Below are 23841 nucleotides of genomic sequence, written 5' to 3'. Positions count from 1 at the left end.
TTTACAAGCAAAATATATCTTGTATTAATTTTGTTTTACTTATTTCTGGAGTGGCCTTTTTTCCAGTGTGACCAGCTGTGTAAAAGCGCTTTTTTCCATTTATTTTGCCAGACATTAATAGTGCAAATCTCAATTGTGAATGCTAGCATAATTACAGATAAGAATGAGTGTTTTTTTTTTTCCCCATGTCCAACCATAAAGGGTGCATTTAGTTTTACAATGAAAGAAAAATAAACTAGGCTGCTGTTATTGGGCATTAAAAAGTCAAGGTTTAAGGTATTGTGTTTTTTCAATCACAGAAACACTTTCGCAAACGACTATGATGCTGGCCCTTTACTGGCCATTATAACGCACTTCTCAATGCTTCATGCATGAACAACTTTGAGGCCATTAACCAAGAGGCTTTCAACACTTAACCAATTAACTGGATACTTTTCAGTTCTAATGTGCTTTCTTAGGTACTAGAATCAAAGACAGTGGTCCCACGATACAGTGAAAAGTGACTTTAAATACTTTATATAGGCGGATATAAGGAAGTTATTTAGTGAAAACCCTTCGAAATGACCTGGAAGTAGGGGAATGTGGTCACAGTGCTTAAAAAGAGAAATGATTCTACTTTGATGGATGTTAAAAAGTAACTAGATATTTGTGAATATGTGTAACCTAATATGAAGTGTAGACAATGTTTTCATCACTAATTAAACAAACACTCAAAAAATACACATACTCATACAAACACACAAAAGATGAATGCTCACTAAACCTAAGCATGGGAGTGAGTAGTTGAGCCTCTTGAGGCGATGTGCTCTGTCCTTTGTCACGCTGAGCATCAGGTTTCAGCTGCTGACAGCCTCTACAGGAACCTCTCATCTAAATCACCATAGTCTGCAGTGAGACGTGATGGTGTCTGAGCAGAATGAACAGCCCGTCTCCTCAATCAGTCCCTGACACCTAGGACGTACTTCATCTGCTTCTGTTGCATTAAAAGATGAAAGGGAGTTCTCCTTTGCTCAGACGGTGAGAGTCATTTCGAGTTTCAAAGTTGAGGAGTCTGACATATTGGGTATTTGAAAAAGATATACAGCTTATGGGTAAAACAATGGACTCAATTCAGTTTAGAATAACCATTGGCAGGTTGTGGATATTACTTCAAGGTAGGGTTGGTAATTTTCTCCAGATACACTTTTTAAGATGTTGGTTGAAATTGACTTTTAAGTCCTGATAGGAATTAAAAACTTATGAGCTCTGAAAAAGGAACGAAGCAGTCATCAAAACTTTGACTAATGTCTGCCACGAGGTACCAATCTGATGAACCAATCACACGCCTCCCTGCCTCCCTGCTCGCTCCCTACCTCTTGCGTGCACGAGCCCACACTCAAAGCGATGAGCCGAGGTCCGCTTCTGGACCAACGGCGCTCGTTAATGTAAGTGAGGGGGCGTGGCTTTTGAGGGAGCACAGAGGGAACGCTACTTTCAAAATCATGCTCTTTTTCCACCCTGCCTTTCACCTGGATTTTCTTTTATTACGCTGAGTATATTCTTTAGAAGTTATTATTAGATTGAAACAATGTTCACACAGAGTACAATCCTTAATGTAGACGGGGTCTGTGATTGTGTTGCATTCGACAAAAACAAGCGACATCCATATGTTTCATGGGATATTTCCAAGATGCTCAGTTATGAACCCTGCATTTAGTTGCCTTTAGTAAGCAGTTGCTATCTGCAGTGACCAATAAAGTAAAGAAAGTATTTTTATTAGTTTTAAGTAGAACTAATACTGTGAAGAAATACAGAACATATGTTTCATGGTCTGCATAATAAAAAATAATTGATTAACCATGTGTGGTTCTCACAATAGTTCTCTCTAATAATGATTTCCTAAAAACAATGAACCTTTGAGGGTATTTCATCAAAAAGAGTCACCATGGCAATGTGTCATTACAGCACATAACACACTTCAGAGGGGTTTGTTGAGAAAGAGAAACAACTTGTTTGAACTGTGAAGGATATATTGAAAAGAAATGGTAAGAAGATTCTCTTCTTTAAAAAACACGACGCACATTTATAAACTACTTTCTTGCTGTCGACTTTGGCTCTTGTTTCAGGGGGTCTTGATATTACAGTTTAAGGTCAAGCTGCTGAACACAAAGGACCCCTAACAACCACTGTCCACTGTATGTACAGTACAGTGTGTGTGAGATTCAAGACTGCTGGACTCCAAGAGAGGTGTTTCATTAACTCTAAGTCACACAGCGGGTCAAAGTGTCAAATACGATTAGAAAATGACTGCTTTTTATCAAACTCATCAGTTGAAGCCAACTCAGGACGGTGTAAATAAACAGAGTCTTGTCCCATGTGGGAGCATTACCAGCTGGGACATGAGGGCTGTTATATCACACCTTTGGGATCATCTGCACACTAGGACATGTCTTACATCATGCTATAATAATATGTACACATATATATGGTGTCTTTACATCGCAGTATAGTGCAATCTAGAAACTACATGATACTGAATTTACAGTGGTGGGAAAAAATAACCAGGAAGGGTGTGAGAAGAGACTTGGACAGAAAAGACCATATGCTATTCAAATTCTTGAAGAAATAGAATAGTACTGTACGATTTTTTAAAAATTCAATTAATCCACAAGGAAAGGTTTTTTAAAAACATTTGCTCAAGGACACCTCTGACCTGATACCTCTCCAGCTACCAGGCCAACTTCCACATTTTGGTTTGCACCTGGACTTGAACCGGCGACACTCCGGTTCCCAACTCAAGTCCCTACAGACTGAGTTACTGCCGCTGATTTTTCTGATGAACAGTCAACTTTTTTTTAATGGTACAGAGGAGCAATGATGATAAGACAAAAACATGCTCGACTGCCTTTTAACGTTCTTCTTTAAACAAGAAAAACGGTTAGGACAGCAGCCTGTTACACGCTAAAGAAGAGCGTCTGCTCGAAACGTTCTGTTTTGGAGTGCTGTCCTAACAGAGGAGCAATAGACAGTGATCTGCCCCTTGCACTCTCTACATTATTACACTACTTCCAGCATTGCGCAGTGTTCTGGTGATGTCAGAAGATGGGGACACGCTCACAGCTCATCTTGCCTATCTTCAGCTTCACTTTTGGGATATTCCTGCTCGAGCCCTTGCATGGTCAAGACTCAAGTGGAGATTGAGATCAAGCTCTCACTTCATTCGGTGCACGCTCACTCTGATGCATGCAGAACACCATGGCCTTGTGAATTATTCAAATGCTCAGAGTTGCATGTATGTCTTGATTGCCAATGAGGTTTTTGATATTGAAGGCTAAATCAACTGATAAGTATAATCGTTTTTAAAACAGTATTTTTTTAAAGATTTCGGGGGGAAATAAGAGTAAGACCACTTCATCTAAATTGTATCAACAATATTTGAAGGGTAAATCTACTCAGTGTTAGTTCTTACTTTTTTCAGTCTATATCCTAATAAAACAATTTTTCCAGGCAACACCAGGTTAAATGGAAACAAAGTCAAAACAAAGTAATAGACAGATAATTATACCAATTAATAAAACATGAAATAAGGTAATATATGCTAGAGTATTAACTGTTTTATCATATTTGTGTTCTCAAGTAGGAATCTGCAACATTACATTTAATAAGTTCCACAGGCATAACAGTAAAACAAGTACTGCTATAAGAAGACGGTGTGTTAAAATAGCAAACACAACTTCTTAATCGCAGTAAACTCTCCCATTTGTCAACAAAAACAATCTTTAACAAAAAAAAACTGTGCTTGAACTCGGGAACTGCGTTAATCCGGACATCATCCCTGATTATATCAGAGGCAACATTCACAGCCTATAGAGATAACGAGAGCGCAACAGAGTGAGGAAAACACAGCAGAGTTTGCTGCTGTGTGTGCGCGTGTGTGTGTGCGTGTGTAAACGCATGTGCACAAGAGTCTTATCTGTTAAGCCAGGTTTTATTTACCAAGTTGGGATATGGATAGGAACTGAGCACCAAGCACAGCTACAGCAGACACACAGACAAGATACAACCACTGAAAGAGGATTATATCTCCAGCAACACCGCTGCAGCTGTCCAATCTCAGCTGGAACACGAGTGTGCGCACACCTCCCCCAGAGCTTTATGAATGTTCAGACACACTACAGAATAACCATCATGAAGGATGAAAAAAAATAATAAATGGAAAGATGTGTAAAATTTCAGATTAAGAAGTCTAGGAAGAATTGCGTGAGATAAATGCATCAACGTGAATGTGTATTTTATAAGACGATGGCCCACAAAGTAGTATAAGAAATCAGGAAAAAGTGGATGAGTGGATATCTGAGAGCGTTTCAATCCGTCTTCAAAGCACTAGCCAGCAAACGTAACCATCTGGGATATTCCAACAGCTGTCAGTCAACCTGAGATCTGCTCTCTGGTCGTTAGGCTCAGTGGTTTGACAACAGGAGGATCAATACCGTGCACAGAGTACCACACAAACGAAAACACACACCTGCAGCTTTTGATGAGAAAACAAAGGGATTTTCATTGAGGGGAGGAGGAGAGTATGAAGGAAGCACATGGAAGTGAGGGAGGCCAAAGGTCACTAAGGAGGAGTGTGGGACTGCTTAGCTATAATCCTTCTCTGTTCACTTCTCTCTTCTACATCCACCCTTATTAAAGAACCTCTGTGTGTGTAAATTGGCCTGGAAAGTTACAGACATGGTCAATTCGCACCGGTGTCTTCTGCAATTATGAGAAATTACCAGAGGTCCTCATGTGACACCAATCCTGTGTGAATAGGGTTTAAGACGTAGTCGGTTTTATGGGGTGTCCCAGAGGGTAAAAAAAGGTTTAGACTTTCTTCTTGCATGTTGATTTTCATTGCACACGGTTCCTGTGCAGCTGTCTAGCTCTTAGGCCCTTCAAGCAGTATGAAATGGTCTGAACCAGTACTCCACGAGGTTTGTTTACTTGACAGTATACCACCATTGTGTGCATGCTCATCGCAAAAGCCATGATTGCCTGACCTCCCCAAAAAAAAAAAAACACGCATAAAATAAAAAGATCTCATTGTCTATCATAATGTGTGACTATCGACTTCAACATGCTTTTTGGTAGGCAGTGCCAAATCCTACACTGTCCCCTTCAGGAAGTCTTTCATTTTGTAATCATACATAATCCCTGTAATACCTTGTTCTCTTTCTTACAAGCATTTTACATTCATACTAGCATGTTGTGGTCCTCCTTAACCTTGGCCACTGACACCTCCCCCTTTCTGTGTCATACAGTATCTACTCAATTGCCTTACTTAAGCGCGCTCCAAAAACGACCTGCACAGTTACCTGCTCTCTGTGACTCTTTGGCTCGAATCCTATAACAAAGACAAAAAAAACTACATAGGAAAGCTTTTTTGGAGGGTAAGGCACAACCAAGACTGATATATGGTAATCTGCATGTAGGCTTTTACTATCATTGGGATTCCTTGTGTTTTATAATATATATTCCCAAGTTGTGAATCAGAGATAACATTTTTCTGAAACCAGTATATCTCTTAAAGTCGTGATTTGCTGTTATTTCAAACCTCCATATGAGGGAATCAGAGGGCTGAACAGCAGGGACAAAGAAAATACACAGGACTGTAGAAAAGGGTATGAGAGGTGTCGAAGGGAGGGAAGAGCGAGCTTTGTAAAGGTGACGTCATCCCTAATTATCTTACTAATTAGGTGACTCCCCTCCTCTTACAATTTCAAAGCCTCCTTAATTAACTCAACCCGACCAAAACCGTAACAAGATTTATTTATGTGTAATAGGAATATTAACCAGAATTGATAGCAGCAATTACAGTCAAGTGTGATGTTTCAGAATGACTGATAATTATTTCCCACAAGCTGAGAGTGCAGCAAAATTGAGAAGCAGAGTGTTGTGTCGAATGTGAACAACAACAAAATGAAATGATGTGAAGAATTTGTAGAATGTGTGTGTGTGTGCTGGTGTGTGTGTGTTAGCGTGTGCACCTCAGCTGGAACACTTGGAGCAAGCTTGTCTCAAACCAGGAAAACAGGAGAGGAGTTATTTGATTCGAATAGGACATGTTCTCTTCTCAAAACAACCTAATAGAACATAGAGAACAATCCCATCACTCTTCCTTCTACTTCTCCTGTTTACCTTATTCAACATTTTTTCTGTCTCTGTTCAACCTCTGCACTTTATTTGACCCTTTGACTCCATCAACACGATTTAATTGACTGATTCTAAACTTCCTTTTTAATCTTTTTTTTTTTTTTTTTTTTAACTTTTCCATTGTTCTGTGTATTTTTTTTACTGCTCTTATTGTATCTCTTGGACCTTCAGAAAATGGTGAAAAAGGCTGCTTTTACAAAAGTAGGACTAATTAGCTTTCAACAAAACTGAACAACAATGCTAATGATTTATTCATCGAGTAAGAAATGTTGGTGTTGCATCTCAAGTTTTAAGCATTGCACTATGTATGGATTAATATAGTGCACATTCAACCATCCATTTAAACATCCGCATGAGTCCCAAGGAAACAATGAGAAGAAGGCAACAAAGTGTTTACAACTCAGCTGAGTTAGATAGCAACAGTTGATCAAATCTGCAAGTGAAGGTTGTAATTTCAACAGATTAACTCATGGCTGCTGGCTACAAATGATGCCCACAGCCACCATTTATTAGATAAGCATATACTGTGTGAAAAACTTAAAAACATGGACGGGAACAGAAAAGAAATGGGGAGGGGCATAGGAAATGTCAACAGACTTCAAGTTTTCTCTCTTCACCAGTAATTTGTGTGTAAATGTAAATGCTTTTGCTTTAATGTGTGTTTGCAGGTATAGAAATGTTTATCTGACTTGCTTGTGGACACACACTTCACAAAGCCTGTGTTCCTGCTAGAAGAGCTGCTGCAGGCAGCGTGCTTTTACTTTGTGAGATTGTGTCTCATATGCCCATATGCATCTGCGTATGGATGTGTGCTTTGGTGATTAGGATTGTGCTGGATCATCACATCTCCGACCAGCAAAGATAGTTAGTACTCTTCCTAATGGCCAGATGTTCTCTCGGCATCTGGACACAAACACACATACAGATAAACAACACATGCACATTCTATTGCTCTCTCTCACTCCTTTGTCTCATTTATTCTTTACCAATTTCCCCCTGAATCTCACCTGATGTCCAAAGAAGATTCATTAGAGCAGAATCCCTTCTTTCAATCTGAAAGTCAAGACTTAAAGTCTTCTTATTAGTAACATCATTCCATACCCAAGTACACTTGCATATGTACACATTCTGATACAGCAGGTGGCATACTATGCACATAGTTTGTTTGCAAATCAGTCAAAAAGCAGAGAGACGAATAAGTAACCATAGCAACCACTCACGGACTGAGTCGATCCTTCTAACTGTGGATGTTTTTGTTAATTCTGAGAGGCCAACGACCTTCTTCCTACTTCCACATCGTGCAGCTCAGAGGATGAAACAGCCCCGTGCTGTGCAGATAATACACTTCTTGGTTTGAGCACAGTTGCATTTACAATCTCCTGCGAGTACACATGAATCGTGTCCAAGACCACCTCTTCAAGCGGACTCGGACTCGGGCTCGATACCTGAGTACAGTACGAGTACAGTACGTTTTGTGTTCACACTAATCAAATGAACCAGACTTTGGGTTCAAGCGAACTCGGATCTGGGCCGGGTCCCGAGTGTGAAAACACCATTAGTCTGGTCAACACAGAGGCACACACATACAATGAGAACTGTATTGTTTATATTAAAAAAAACAAAAAACGCCTCTTCACATTTAGTGCCCCATCTTTCACCCAGCACAAAGAGCAACAACACACAGTTGTCTTTGCTGGGTGCTTTCTGATATTTATGAAATGAGACATTCAAAGGTGCAGTGGAGTTGTTCTTTTCCATCACTGTGACAAAAGAGAGACTATACCGGGTTGGGTTACCGGTGCACCTAAAGAGACCAAATAGCAAATTAAAAACAAATAATACATGATGATGATTATTTGTACATAATACATGATGAAATGATTTCTAGCTTTAATCGCATTGTGGTGACATCCCTTATAAAGTCATCAGACCCTAACCCTCAGAACAGTTTTCCACATTGCCTCAGTCAATTTTAAATGACCGAACTGTGAGAAGGCAGCGGAATTTCTGGATCTGGTTTTTATACGGTTTTCTTTGCATGGTAGAGTTTCAGCTTGCAACTAACTGTCTGTAACTGTGTTCACAGATGATGGTTTTAGAAAGTGTACCTGAGCCCATGCAGTGATGTCCACTTCAGAACTGTATGTGTTTTTAATGCAGCGTTTTCTGAGGGCCTAAAGATCATGGCCATCCAATATTGCTTTTTTGGCTCCGCCCCTGCATACAGACATTTCTTTATATTCTCTGAATCTTTTAATTATAGTCTGAAATTTAGCCAATGAAATCACCAGCTTCTTTGCAATCCTATGTTAAAAAAAAAAACTTTAATTAATACGTGTTGCACTTTTACAGAGTGGACCCCTCCCCATCTTTACTACAGTAAAGAACTTAGCTTCTCTAGGATGCTTTTTATACTCATCAAATCACTTCACAGTTTGCCAGTGAACCTTTTTAACTCTGAAATGTTCCATTAGTTGTTTTCTTATCATTTCTGGAAACATTTCCAAACACACAAAAAATCAGTTTCAACATTTGACATGTTATCTTTTCAATCTATTTTCAATCAGATGTGGGATTTCAATGTTTTGTCAATCATCACATTCTGTTTTTATTTACATTTTACAAATAGGGTTGTACAAGGCACATAAGTGAGATGGTGAGAAAGGGTTTTTTATCGAACACAAGACTCTTTTTGTAAAGTGTCCCATCTGTTGATACCAACGGATGAGGAAACACTCAGCTATCTCCTCAACCTGGCTTCAACGCAAGAGAGATTCCTGCTAATGGCCTGCATGGACCAAAAACTCCAGACGAGACCAACCTCAAGCTCTCCATCATGTTACTTACGCTGATGCCTGCTCTCTTTAGTACATGCTTAAATACAAGCCCTAAACCCAGTCTAACAAAACCAAGAGCTGGATTTATCATATTATAATCCTCAAAGCATAACGTAAGTGTATGCTTGTGTTGATAAGTCAGGCATCTGAAAACAACCATTTTGGAAATACCACACCCATATCGAGTCGAGTCGAGTTTACGACATGGAGGTTTGTAATGTGGCACAGAAGAGAAACTGCTATGACCTGTAGAGTGACACCATAACAACAGAAGGAGGGAAGAACAAAGTTGTGTTGTTTGGCAGCCTGAAAAGTGGAATTAAACGCCTGTGAGGAAATCTCTGCTGCAGTCAGCAGCATTGGTGTGGACAATCAAACTCCAGCAGCCGTTTAATTACGTGCACAGAGATCGTAGTGGTCGTGTGCGGACACTCTATGCATCGTGCAGCAGTAACAGTATGGAAATGTCACTCCCCCCTCCTATTGGCTCGAGGTGAATTCTCCGGATGATATCCTGCGGCGTTCTCACATCAGCTCAATCGGACTCGCTGCAGATAAATGACTAGAGGTCTGGCAGGAGAAACTCCGGGTGAAGTCCGAGCGAAAAATGTGGCTGTTTGCGTTCACACATACAACTCTCCTCAGGGAAATATCAGGAGTTTTTGAGGAGATTTCTGCTAGTGTGAACGCCCTATTGGATAAAGACTCAGCTTGCAATCAGCAGAATCATATTACAGGCTGATTCAATGTAAACCAGTGAAAGAGGTTCAAATACATACAGAGGTTACAAATTGAAGGTGCATCTTTCTAAAACAGAGACAGGTTTATATTTTAGGTATTTAAAGTTCCAAAATTCAATCATCCAGTTTATTGCTATGCTATACTGGTAATCTGCTGTCCACTGTCTTTAGAACAGATATGTTGTTAAGTCATCTTTTCATTGATAGTAACTGACACCAAGAGAGCTAAAGTTAAAGCTAAAGCTTCAAGTTACTTCCAGCTAACTTAAAGTTGCTGAAACTTCCTAAGACACATAAATATGACAGTCTTGGCTACACATTTCAATCTGACTCAGACTGACAGCTGTCCAATTATTAACCAATAGCCTGTGTCAGGGCTGGAAGGGGGACTCACAAAGACACAAAGAATCTCCTCAACATCAGAGCTTATAAATGTTACAAAAAGGACTACGCTTAGATGACTCCTAAAGAGAAAACGCTAGGAAGTTACCACACTCTTGAGACTAAAATAAGGAAGCTCTGGGTGGCCTAAGGAAAACCAACTGGCCCACTAAGCATGTGGCTGTGGCTGTGTCTGTGTTTTTGCTGGAACATGTTTTCAAGGTGATGCAGGATCTGTAGCCGCTGTGAGGGTAAATGGTAAATAGATTTGATCTTTTATTGTGCAACATAGTTAAGGCTTGTGTAGTTGCTTTTAACACAGCATGTCACATTCACCCATTCACAAATTGATGGCAGAGGCTGCTGTGTAAAGTTTCCATCAGTATTAATTAATCCCCTTCACACGCATTCACACATCAGTTGACGTAGCAGCAGGAGCAATTTGGGGTTCAGTGTCTTGCCCAAGGATACTCGAAAACCTCCAAGTGACTCTAATACTGAGCCACAGCCATGATGTACTGCAATTTGTTTTTTTACCTTTAAGGTTTTACTTAGGGGGTTGATGACATGAAAGATTGTAAAGAACATGCACCACTCCACTCACTCACTCTCACACACGCCCGCACCGCACGCACGCACACACACTTACTTTGTGTGGTAGGAAGAGGGAGTTGACTGCTTCTAAAAGACCTGTGGTGTCTGGGGCATCCCTCTGGCCACAGATTACAATCTAGAAACAAAAGTGGAGATAGGTAAGAGGATGGAAAATATGAAGGAAAAGGAAGAAGGATGAAGATAAAGAAATTACAATGTGGACGAGAATGATTAGAGGGAAATGATAAGTAGATAAATAAGATGAGAAAGGTAATGCATAAGAGGGGTGGTGAGTGGGATGAAGTGGTAAAGGTCAGTACTGTATTTGTAGCTGTAATAAGGGAGGCAGGTGTTTTCCCTGTGACTGCCTCACCTCCCCTCCCCCCCCTAAGCTTGTTACCCTCGACCTCCAGCTTCAACTCCCCCGCAGGTCGTATCTGACTGACAGAAGGCTAACTATTCACCTTCTATCTCAGGTTCTAATCCTGTTCCTTTAACTTATGTTCTTCTGTTTGTGCAGAACATACCTTCATACTAAAAGTTTTCTGAGAGTGGCCAAAAGAACTTTTGGGTATCATCTGGTATGCAGGTACAGAATGATGGTTTGAGGCTATCTGAGGGAGTTGAGTCAAAATAAATGTTTCACCTAACAACTCAAATAACATTGTGTGCATGCTGACTGTGAAATAAAGGCTTTCAGAGTTTGTTTTTTTTCTTTAGATTTAATGTGCAATGTATGCAGAGTGCTGAGTGCCGGTGAAAGCACGGACACTACAGCAGCAGGCTCAAGGGGCTTTCCTGAATCTGTGGTGAGAGCATATACTGTAATTATTAAGGTTGATAGCTGGAGTTATATGAAACCCCCTGAACAGCCAATCAGAGTGATTCCTCTCACCAACCATGCCGACAGATCGACGCCGATTCGACATGTGGAATTGGCCGAAAAAAAGGCCAACAGGGGCAGACAGGTAGCAACGGAGCCGGGCACACAGCAAAAACTAGGGCGACGATCTCTCACCAATGGTCCTACTGCGACCGAGGGCTGATGATCTTCTTGGTGTGTCAGGGCCTTAACAACCAAGGTTTTTTTCTTTGCTTGGTGTAAAAACTCAAAGAAAGGCTCTCTGACCATAACAACTTGATAATGCTGTCGATATGAATCAAAAACTAGGGTTGCACTAGTCAGCAGAAAGGCAAGATATCCACCTAATTAGCAGAAATATAGTGTCTTATACGTCCTCTCCATTAGAACACTATTGATTTGAAGCATCTGGAGGCTTCAACGGTGAACACAGAGTATTAAGAAAATGGCTGTTTTGCATTCACTAGCATGTACTCATCATGTCGAATAAGTGTAAAAGTAGATGTAAGAATTACCTGTTTAAGTGTGTAGTGCTGTGCCATTAGAGCCCTGACCATTTCCGGCAGTGCTATGGGGACCCGGGTCAGACGGTCTGAGAAGGCTGCTAGCAGCTGTTGGGACCTCTGGAGCCACTCCTGTCTTCCAGTATAGTGAGACAGACGCAAGAGGTTGAATGCCGACGCAGAGTTACCACTGGGCTCAGCTCCATCCTGATCTGAAACACACAAAAAGATTTATAACAAAAAAAAATCAATACACCTTTATTTGTATAGTGCCAATTCAAAGACAATGTAAAGACACTTTTCAAGGTCAAGGTCAAGGTCAAGGTAAACTTTATTATCCCAGAGGGGCAATTTGCTTTACACCCAGCAGTGAATCTGAAATACACACAACAATAAATTACACACACCAAAGAGGGGGTGGGGGGGGGGTTTACATTATATTGACAAGACAGTTCAGCATGTGACAGCAGAAGCTGGAGATCGAACCCCCAGTCTTCCAGTGAAGAGATAATAGACCACTGACCACTGAGTCACAGACATAAATGGGAGATTCTGATCTTCTACACTTGTGAACGATAATTTACTGGTTCTGTGAAAATTATTAAAAAAAGTTAGATTAGATCCAATTCAGTACAACAAAAGCATATTAGTTTGTATTTTGTTATTTGTTTCAATATTGTACACTGTTTTTCTTTCTGCGTCATAGTGTTTGAATAAAAATAAATATTCTAATTAGAGAGGGGCATTTAAATCAAAATGTGTCCTTGGGCTATATTGATCTCCATCAGAGAAAGTATAAATAAACTGCATGCAAATGACAGAATGTTTATAATATAAACATCGCACAAAAAGTAAAGAAATTTGAAGAAGAATAACATACTGTACTCACTGCTTAATTGAACGTCACGTAAGCGTTTCTAGATCACGGTCATTTCGTGTAAATGTACATGCAGTGTGAAGATACGAGCATAATAAAGTGCGCTAGCATTAGCATGCTAACACAACAATGCAGCGCAAGTTGTTTTGGTTTCATGCTGGTGCTCAAGGGGCGACATCTGCTGGATCAAAAAATCGCATATCCTTCCTTTAAATGCTGCCACATTTGTAAGGAACATGCATTTGTGGGATGAGCAGCAGAGCTGAGTAGTCTTCTTGGGGCCCCCACTTCGCAGCCTGTCTCTGACATCCCCCGTGAAATGGAACTTGGTCTTCAGATGGTACTAGGCTCACTCCAAATAAAGCTGCAACTTGGTTGTGCGGAACACCAGCTTGAAGTAGCCCTATGGCACGGGCCCTATCCAGATCAGCCAAACGTGGCATGCTTGAGGCAGACACCAACTGACCACCATGCTCACAGGTGCTGCCAATCAGGCTCCAATCAGGCACCTGATTGTCAGGACCTGGGGTATCAGAAGCTAAAAACAAGAGGCAATAGCAACAGCAGAATAAGCTGTTTGTTCTTTGTTTGTTCAGGTCATACTGCACAATCATGTTACACTTCACATCAAATGATTGACAAGGTTTTTTTTTACACCTTAAGAAAGAGGCCAGACATTAAGGTCTTAACTCTTAAGTGTTAAATCTTGTAACAAATGTGCCTGGTTGAAAACAAAAGACTTCCTGTTAGAGTTTGTCAACGTAACAGGAAAGATAGCTAGCTGTTAAGTTAAATTACAGACCCTTTGCCTTCCCCCAACTTCCCCTCGTGCACAACCACTTCAGTGGATGGTGTGGTGTGACGTGACGGGACTAACAGATGACCTCATGACTAGGCTGTGTTAAGTGATTGGTACTTATCTCTTATCAGTGTGGAATGAGAGCTTGGAGGGGATCTTCTCATAACCCATGACCTCAATTCATGTCTCCCAAAGCAACGCTCTGGTGTCTGTTTGAGAATGTGTGATGGGATAGGTGGATACTGATGGATACAAAGCAACCTCTGCCATCAGTGTGTGAATGTGACATTAGTAAAAAGCGCTTTGAGTAGTCAGAAAACTAGAAAAGCGCTAAACAAATTCAAGTCCATTTACCATTCCAAGTCCAATTATATTTGACTTTGTATCTTTTAGTGTGGACACTTTGAGACTGTCTCGAAGAGTCTTCTTATATACAATGACAAAAGTGCCAATTTTACTTACTCACTTAACAATGAGGACTCTATAAGACCTTTTATTACAGCAAGCCTGACCATCAGCACGAGGAGTGAACATTTACATTAACTAATTCTTATAGCCTTTAACTGTTGAGTCGATTAACTGCAGGCTGACTTACAAATCTTTTTCACATCAAAGATAATATTCAATTACAACCTGAAACTCACTCATGTAATATTGTTTAAAGGTCACATATTGTGCAAAATACACTTTAACATGTTTCTGAAAAATAATGTGTGTCCAAGGCAGGTCTACCCCCCTCCCCCCTCCCCCCCAATTTAGGAGAAAAGTCAATCCTCTCCTTAAACATGTTCCCTCTGTGACATCACAAAGGGCAGTAACCTCTCCCCCAGGCAACACTTCCACAGCTAGGTGTTCATTCTGCTCTCCGAGTCTGCCTTCTTACCGTAAACAATTGGGCATGGTCAAAGGCTGGAGCCACCTCCGCTTCCAGGGGGGCATGGTCTAAACAGATCCTTTGCATTTAAAGCCATAGACACAGAAACAGCCTGTTCTGAGCAGGGCTGAAATCGAGTGGTTTGTATGCATTCCAAAATACAGGTTCTCAGAGGATTATTAGCAAGAAACTTCAAAGATATGTTTTGGGGAGCTCTGAGACTTATTGAAACTTGTTGAAAAGGAGTACAGTATGTGACCTTTAAATGAAGGAGCTGTAAAAATGTTCAAAATGTGCAAGCAGACAGCTAGCATTATCCCAGGTCAGTCAAAGCAGACCAGTCCTTAAGTATGCATTACCGTACTGTAAAAATGAAAAAGGGATTGGCTGATAAGCTGCCTGACTTGATAATGTTTCTGAACACTTTTTGGCAATTTTTCAAAGTGAACATAGAAAAGCTGACATTATTTAACTGAAGCAGCCCATATTTAGAAGTCATGTGGCAGTACAAAGTATAATTTGACCAGAAAGGTTTTTGTATTGCCACAGACAAAAAGCTTCAACAAAACAGACTACTTTTTAGTATAAAAGTGTAATGTAACCAAATAGGTACTGTTTATTATTTTAACCTCACTCTACAAAAACAAATACACACAGGACTGTCTGGCAGGGCTGAGTTGTAAGTGGAGGAGTAATCCGTCTCGCAGTGACAGGCGATGCTTCTGGGACTGGTGTCCACACTGTGGCGGCTGTAGCGTCACTAATGGGATTCAACCCTACACAACACTGCAACCCCACTGGTGCAGTCAATCTCTCAAGATGAAGACTCTCTCACATGTCAGCTCTATTATTAACACAGTGATGCAGGTGTCATGGCATACTGACATGCCTTCATACTCACACAAAAGCTCAGTCAGATGTTTAAATAGCATCTGTGATGTCAAATGTTCTGAACAAAAACCACAATTATCTTTTCTACCATTCACCCGCCCACTTCTTGTTGTTTTTTCAAACTATTTGCACTGAGCTATCTGTCACAAGCACAATGTTAACATTGAAAACAACTGAGATTATGTGGATTTAAAAATAAAATGATAAATGCAGTGTATTTTCATTTATATCAAATACAATTTCAATCAAACAATTATACTTTAAATGATATCTGTCTTAAAATCCTTCTCTGATTTCAATCTTACCGACTTCTACCACACAGTGGGTCCAGCACACACGGAGAAGTAGAGACAATATATGGAGAGAGAACAGGAAGTGTGACACTTTGCATCATAAACTTTACAAATACTTGGCTTGGCTTGCAAAGGTGTCGTCATTCATTTATAACAATGTTCAAAGTTATGTTTAGTTTGCACCACCAGCCCAGTGACACAAACGTCTGATAAGACAAAAGTTCACCATCTTTAACTGCCCGTTACTCACTTCACTGTGTGTGCTGCCCCTAAAAGTGAACAATTAGCAGCACATCCGCTCTGTTAACGGTGAGTGTATGTGCCCACAGTGAGCCAATGCAGCTGATGTGCTGCTGTGTTGTAAATTAGCAACTGCTATAAACACTATGATACTTGCATTGGATTGCTGTTTTCAGTTTGTATATTGTATATTGTTTCGGTCCCTATCAAATAAACCATCAAACAAATTAAATATAGGGCTGTGTAAGTAATCAAGTTTGTTATATTTTGGCCACAGAGTGTTTATGTTCGATAAATGCATGTGATGCAGATGTTGTGAAATCAATCAGTAATCACGTCTAATAATCGTGATCTCAATTTAAAAAAACATGATTAGGATTTTTGCCATAATTGAGCAGCCCTATGGCCTAAGCTGTAAGCAGGAATACTCATATTTTAAATCGGCCTTTTGTAAACGAGCGTCGGCCTCGAGCGTCATACTAGGATAGGTGACAGCAGCAGCGTTTCCTGTATGTTCTACATTTAACAAGCAGGAGCAATATCTACCCTGCGTTCATGAAGGTCAGTTCAGTGACCACTGAAGGTGATCTCAGACGGACTAAACTAGTCAGAAAACAAGAAAAGTGTTGGTTGTTGTTTTTTTTTTATCTAAAAGAAGCAAAGTGGCATGATGTGCTTCAGGTCACACGATTGCCGTCCCATGTCCTGTAAGGCTCCTGGAGAGAGCAGGAAGGAGAAGGGGAAGAGGAAGGAAAAGGAGCGTCTGGTAAACACTACAATACAACATAATTAAGGTCTTTACTGAGATGATTTAACCAACAAACAAGATCCTTAGCAAGAAGACTGACCACTGTTATATAGAACTTTGGTGCCAGACGAGGCGATATGTCACACAACACTCCTTCAGAAGGTTCAGGACAAGATCAGCAAGGAGATCAAATTCAACGTTTTGTTTGTAAGTTGTTCTTGGTGACCCAAACAGCTAATAAAAGTTCTTCACAGGAGCTTTAAGTTGATTATACTTCTTATAAGAGAAGCTGTTTACCCACGAGACTTATACACTTCTCTAATAAAACATTCAAGACTCTCTCTTTTTTACTGACTTGCCTGCTAATCTGGTCATTTACAACGTGAACAGTTCTGCTAGTTACTGAACTTTAGCTTAGCAATGGCCTCTCTCTCTCTCTCTCTCTCTCTCACACACACACGCTCTAGTTCTCTCCTACTCCATGTTATAAATGTTTAGCAATTCCTCAGTCACATTAACATCCCATGCAAGTCACCCTTTAACACAGCTCATCTGGGTCTCGCACTGATTGCAGGGCCTTAGGACTGTGTCGTCCCTCAACCACCGCCGGACGCCCAGCCACCACCATCGGACTGTGTCGTCCCCTAAACCATCGCCTTCCTCATTCAAGCTCACAGGTCCTGCCAATCAGGCACCTGATTGTCAGGACCTGGGGTATCAGAAGCTAAAAACAAGAGTCAATAGCAACAGCAGAATAAGCTGTTTGTTCTTTGTTTGTTCAGGTCATACTGCACAATCATGTTACACTTCACATCAAATGATTGACAAGGTTTTTTTTACACTTTAAGAAAGAGGCCAGACATTAAGGTCTTAACTCTTAAGTGTTAAATCTTGTAACAAATGTGCCTGGTTGAAAACAAAAGCCTTCCTGTTAGAGAACTGAACCACTTCAGTGGATGGTGTGGTGTGACGTGATGGGACTAACAGATGACCTCATGACTAGGCTAAACCATCGCCTTCCTCATTCACGCACGGCCTTCTCCGACCTCCACCTCAGCGGCAAGGAAGTGTGGACAATAAGAGGCTTATTGCTGCTACTTTTATTCCATTATTAGATTAAGGCGATGTACTGTACATGAATGCTGGATGCTACTTATCATTGTGCGTTAAGATTCATTACCGGCTGTAAATCGCTCACCCATCATTGCACCCTGTGCTCTAAAGTAGGTTGGCTGTCCCTGTCAGCTCGTAGATTTCTTCACTGGTACATCTTCATTTATAAAGCAATTACGGGACTACTCCGTTCATACCGCTCTACCCACCTCACTTTCAAATCAAATCCATCATACAGTTTGCGCTATCTACGTCAGTCCCCAGAACTCGTACTGAGATTGGGAAGAGGGCCTTCATGTGCTCTGCTCCCTCCGCATGGAACAGTATTAAAAAAAACACTGAAATTGCAGAAACTCATCACTATTAATGATTTTAAAACTCGGCTCACAAGTTTTTTTAATGGCTAATTTTGGAGTGTGTAAATGTTTCACTGCAGAGTATTTTATCATCATCACGTAATTGTTCTGTGTTTTGTGGTGCACTGTTGTGTTTTGTTTTTGTTTAACATGATCTCATCCCCCTCCTTCTCGTCCTCCTCCTTCTTCTTCTTCTTCTTCACCTTCTGGACTGTGTTTGTCTCTTTTTCTCATGCCTGTGCTTTCTTTTTAGGTTTGTCTTATATTTCGTTTTTTTTTCTGCTGCCATTTTGGCCGGGCCTTGCTCAAAAAAGAGGTCATTTGATCTCAAGCAATTCTTGCCTGGTAAAATAAAGGTTAAATAAAAAATAAAATAAGTGGACAACAGGAACGTAGGAATGCAAAGGAGAAATCCTTCCTGCATATTATCTCATATGCTCTTTTGTAAAGCGTCTCGAGATAACACTCTGTTATAAATTAAGGCTATACAAATAATGATGAGTGATTGATTGATTGATTAGGGGAAAAGAGAGGTTCAGTGTCCTATATAGCCTAAGGACACTACAACTTGTTTAATATCATGTCCCTTGATTTTTATTTTTTACAATTATGAGGTCATAAATGTAATTTATTCAAATGTTTTGACTAGTTAACTCACTGGCATTTTTTTTGTCTTAACACTGGTATAACTAATGACATTCCCTAAAGCCCCTGCTGTATTTGGGTTTAGTAATAATTAGGAAACATCTGCATGCTCTTATAATGAAGTGAGATTTTAAACATGGTAATCATGATTTGAGTCAAGAATACTAATTCATTCTGTAAATTGAACCTTCTGGCGGTTTTCATTGACAGACAAATATGACTTTCTATGGAAATGTAATAACTTTTTTAGTCTAACTTCTCATGTCATTAGTGTCGGGAGAAACTTAAATTCACTTTTTAAGAAAAGACTGATATCTATTCATTTGTCATTGGTGCACCCCTCACCTTCTTTAAGCTGCAGCAGTACAGTACTGTCAGTGGGATCACTGCAGAAGTAGCCTCCGCCATGGTCGTCCCAGAAGAGCACATCCTGTCTGAGCTGCAGCTCCTCTGCCCACTGCAACCACTCCGTTTGCAGCGTGGCCTCATACAGGTCGAGCAAGCCACAGATGATGAACGCATAGTCATCCAGGAAGCCAGATATAGGTGGAAATCTAGAAAACACAGGGGAATGGAAATCATGTTTTCTCTTAGGAATTCATTGCTAAAGCACAGAGTATGTTACGACCATTTTCTCTTGGCAAATCAGTTCTTCCTCTATTCATCTGGCTTTGTCTATCCCAGACCTATTTTTATTTCCCAAGGTTTAATAATGTTAATGTTTATTGTGAATCCAATGGGGAAAAATTAATTTGAAAAAAATCCCAAGTGCTATGACCCAGCTCGTAAGGGAAACAACACTGTGGCCCCCCCAAAAAAGTTTTATTCATAGTTTACAACAACAGAAGTTTGAGGAAACAGCGTACAAATTAGAGTAGGGGGGGTTTGAGCCTTTGCCAAACCAACCATTAGTCGACACATTCTGAAGGGTGATCTGTTATTAAACTGAAACAAACAGCTCGAATACACTTTAGAAAAAAAACACAAATCTCTTGGTGGTCTTTTGAGTGTGGAGCCGTGTAGTTCTCTTGTTCTGGGTCACTTACTGCCCCCATGTGGTTGGAAACCAGAAAACAACCAAGACAACCGCAGAACGTAAGAACTGCAGAACTGGAGGTGAGCCAATCCTGCTTTGAAGAGCAAACAGGGGGCACGCTAAGGTGACTTTAACTCTTAGTAAGAACTGCTTTACACAACACAAAAGAATGATTGGGACTTACTTTCTTGGAATATGAAAGTCTGGTTAACTTCCCCACTTCTGAAATAGGGTAGAAGTATCCCCCCCCGAAAAAAAAAAAGATTTATCTGGTTTATCAGAACTTAGGTGGTATTTTTCAAGTCTTTGGCATTGTTATGCAAATGTAATTCTAACTGCCATGTATCTAATTATAATTAAATGAAAATGTCAATTTCCTCTCCACTATAATACAGTTAGTTTGAGACAGACTTCTAGTTAAATACATTTCTTAATTACTTTCTTCGGTATTCTTTCCTCCCCCAACACTTCTTGCCCACAATGCATCACATTGTCCCTTCTCTCGCACTCAACATGTTTTCCAGCTGAGGTGACTCCAGCCTCAGAGATGACATTTGAGACAAGACCTCAAGAGGGCTTCACTAACACACAAATACAAAAACACAAGAAGTTATCAGGAGGCTTTAAAGCCTTTTCGTTCGACCCTTGACGTAGTGAGTGAAAAGGAGTCCCTGGTAACAAAGATAAAACAAGCTTATCATATCAAAGTACTCGAGATTATTCTAGAATAACACCTTTATAATCATTCTCTCATACACCAGCTACATTACTGTCCCTTTGAAAAATGACAAGAGGGAGGAACAGGAACCGACTGAAGCAATAGGGATCAAGTTAATACATCGCGGCCAACCTTTTTTAACAGAAGTGATCTTTATGTTTAAGTCTCCGTGAAACAGAACTTCAAGTGTATCTAAATGCCGTGTCAGGACGTATTACTTACTGAAACAAGGATAGAACCAATCAAAAGAGAGAAGGCGGGACATAACGTTGGGATGAATTTGATTATTTTGTTAGCTTTGACAAAGCTTATCTCAAAAATGTGACAATGTCCATGAGTGCAGGATGAGTCATGAGACATTTGAAGCATATCACAGGAAGAGAAAGTACAGCTATTTTGATGTAAAAAAAACCGAGATGATGCTTTATTGTAATATATTTGGCAGATAAGTAAACATGTAACACAGGAACGATTTAAAACTAAAATAACATTTAATCTCTTGTCATGCCTGACCATTACTTATGTAAAAACTCATAATAACGATGGAGAGGAAACCAACTGGAGGGGTGATATTTTTGTGTTTGACAATATTCATCAAGAAACTTTTAAAGGTTTGTGTGCCTGTAACGATCCAGCGCACTTGAAATCCAAACCCCATAGTCATATTTAACCATTTTAAACTACTTTTCTGGACTATTTTCAAACAACTAGATTTCCAACTTTAGCTTGAGAAAACTCTGCCAATGTGCAATAAGCGCTGTCTACATGGTGCATGCAGACAGACAGACAGACAGACAGGCAGACGGGCAGACAGACAGACAGACAGACAGACAGACAGCTAATTTATAATTCCATGCGCTCTGAAACAATTAGACCGATGCCTCAAATAATAATAAGGAAACGTCACCAGTGTTGCACTGAGACCTAGCCACTGTCTCTGCAGTCCCCATTGCTAGGCTCCACTCTGGTCCCTGAAGACAGCAGTAAGGGCAATCAATCATCCAGTGCCAGGTAAGGGCCACAGAAAAACAGAAAGGACCAACACCTCCACAGCCTATTAACCCAGTACATTTCTGCACCTACCATTCTTCCTGGTAAATGACATGCATGGATTTACCCATGGATGGAAACAGGTTTGATAAAAGGGCCTTGGTAAGCATTCTCTATGCTGACACCATACTAAATTGGACAATTATGAATTAGACAGGAGTCGTGGAACAAGGCCAAGGAGTGTTGAGGCACATGTGTGAAACTGTTCCTGTGTGTGTATTTTTCTGCTTATTCTGTGCCATTTTGCACTCACTCAATCGCACTAAGTAGGGCAAGCAGTGCTGGCAAACAGAACGAGGACACCTGGAATCATAGCGTACAATGGACAACAAGGTACTGAGTATTAGTGTCTGAATGTCTGAATGTCTGAATCCTGCCGCCATCCAATCAGTGGATTTATCATTGTGTTTGTTACTGCTGCATAGGAGGACCAAGTCCATTTCTTATATGTTGTGATCAGGGTTCAGAAATGTGTTCTTACCACAGCTACATTACTGATGGAGGGATACTAATTCAATGGCAATGTTACGTTAATCCAAAACATCAACAAAAACTAGGTTAAGTCAGTACAAAAAAGACTTTACAGATGATTATACGAGGGGTGGAACAAAATCTGAACATGTTATCCTGTCTCATGTATCGTATCCATGGAAGGGCTGCAAGATTAATCGTAAAAAAAAAAGTCACCATCACGATTCACAAATACATGCACTCTCAATTTTACATGACGGTGATTCACTCTCTCCTATATCTCCATGCATTCAGAACAAGCTGTGCACTCTGCAGTGTTTCCCACACATAGCCAATACACGGGCAGGCTGCCCAGGTACATTTATGGCCTATATTTCAGACCTTTTTTTAATTAACTTTTTATGTATTAATTAAATTGCAGGCCGCATATAAGAGAGAGAGAGAGAGAGAGAGAGAGATGTTGAGAGCGAGAGGTCCGCTGTCCGTTCTTCTGGTTCATGCTCTGATTGAGGTGCAGCACTCCTGTCATTTCAAACCTGAAGCTTCTCGTGCCTTGGTTTCAATAATGCTTGGAAGTTTTTAAAACTGTACTTTTGTTGTGTGTTGCATAGAATCCCCTGAAGGCTCAGTTAAGGAAAAATGAAAAGCCGTTTGAAAATTTGTGAGTGAGGTCTATCAATTATTTCCATGTAGCAGAGCATACCAGCTCTCTCTCTTTTTCTCTCTCTCTCGCTTTCATCGTGCAGGCAGGCAGGTGCGACTTTGTCTGTTATCTGTCTTGCCCCCTCTTAAAACAAGAGAGAAAAAGTAACCCAGTAAAAAAAAAAAAAAGATCAGGTCCTCCCTGTATGACCATTGTCACAGAAATGCATGTCTGATGAATATATGAGATTTGAAAAAGATGCAAAAAAAGGACAAAAAGACTACATTATAATCGTGTCGTTTTGCAGAAAAGGCACACATTGGTGCATAAACATTGATCAGAATGCAGTGAAAGAAATGTTTGGTGCCTAAAATTAGCTGGGGGAGACCCCAAGATGCTGTTTTCACTTAAAAGGTTAAAAAATGATCTCAATTCTCAGGGAGAAAAATGGTGATTGAGATTTGAAGATTTGAAGATTCCATTGCCACCGAGGAAATCAGAGAGCAGCAAACACTGGTAAATGCTCATGCACTCTTTTTTTATACAATTGCTATAGATTGTTTAAATAAGGGACCATGTCTCTCCTATCGACCACGGCTTACATCAAATCACCCAAAATGATACAGGAAGCACAAACAAAGTGTTCATATCCAGTAATTTGATGTCTAATTCAACTAAAAAAAATAGCTGATTCAGAAAACAGTGGTAAAATCTCAACAGCCACCCTAAATTCTCTCTCTGCTTACATCTGTTGAACCTCCATCTGGTCGCCACGGTAACAGGATCGGAGGATGGTTTGCCGCTCAGCATCCCACAGGTGCTCCTTTAGGAAGTTGCCAGCCTCTGTCGCCCTCTCCAGCAGGGCCTTGTCCCCCAGCACAGCCCCCACACGAGCATAAGCTGAGAGCATCAGACCTGAGGTAAATTAAGCCAAGAAAAAAAGAAGAAAAAGAAATGGTGATTGTGGAGGGATGATTTGATTTCAAAAAGTGATAT

General features: G+C 40.4%; 1 protein-coding gene across 4 annotated transcripts in view; it reads right to left on the bottom strand.

Annotated features, from left to right (window-relative positions):
• spata20 (spermatogenesis associated 20) overlaps positions 1-23841 on the bottom strand; it is a 38876-nt gene that overhangs the window by 7533 nt on the left and 7502 nt on the right. For all 4 annotated transcript variants that reach the window (XM_020650324.3, XM_065949806.1, XM_020650325.3 and 1 more), the window contains 4 exons: positions 23592-23760; positions 19273-19481; positions 12104-12303; positions 10782-10862 (listed from right to left, as the gene is read on the bottom strand). In XM_020650324.3, the coding sequence (XP_020505980.2) occupies positions 10782-10862; positions 12104-12303; positions 19273-19481; positions 23592-23760 (659 nt within the window). The remainder of the gene's footprint in view (positions 1-10781; positions 10863-12103; positions 12304-19272; positions 19482-23591; positions 23761-23841) is intronic.

This window comes from Labrus bergylta, chromosome 21 (assembly GCF_963930695.1).
Source record: "Labrus bergylta chromosome 21, fLabBer1.1, whole genome shotgun sequence".
NCBI lineage: Eukaryota > Metazoa > Chordata > Actinopteri > Labriformes > Labridae > Labrus > Labrus bergylta.
Note: the sequence above shows the minus strand (reverse complement) of the source record. Positions and strands in the feature narration are given on the sequence as shown.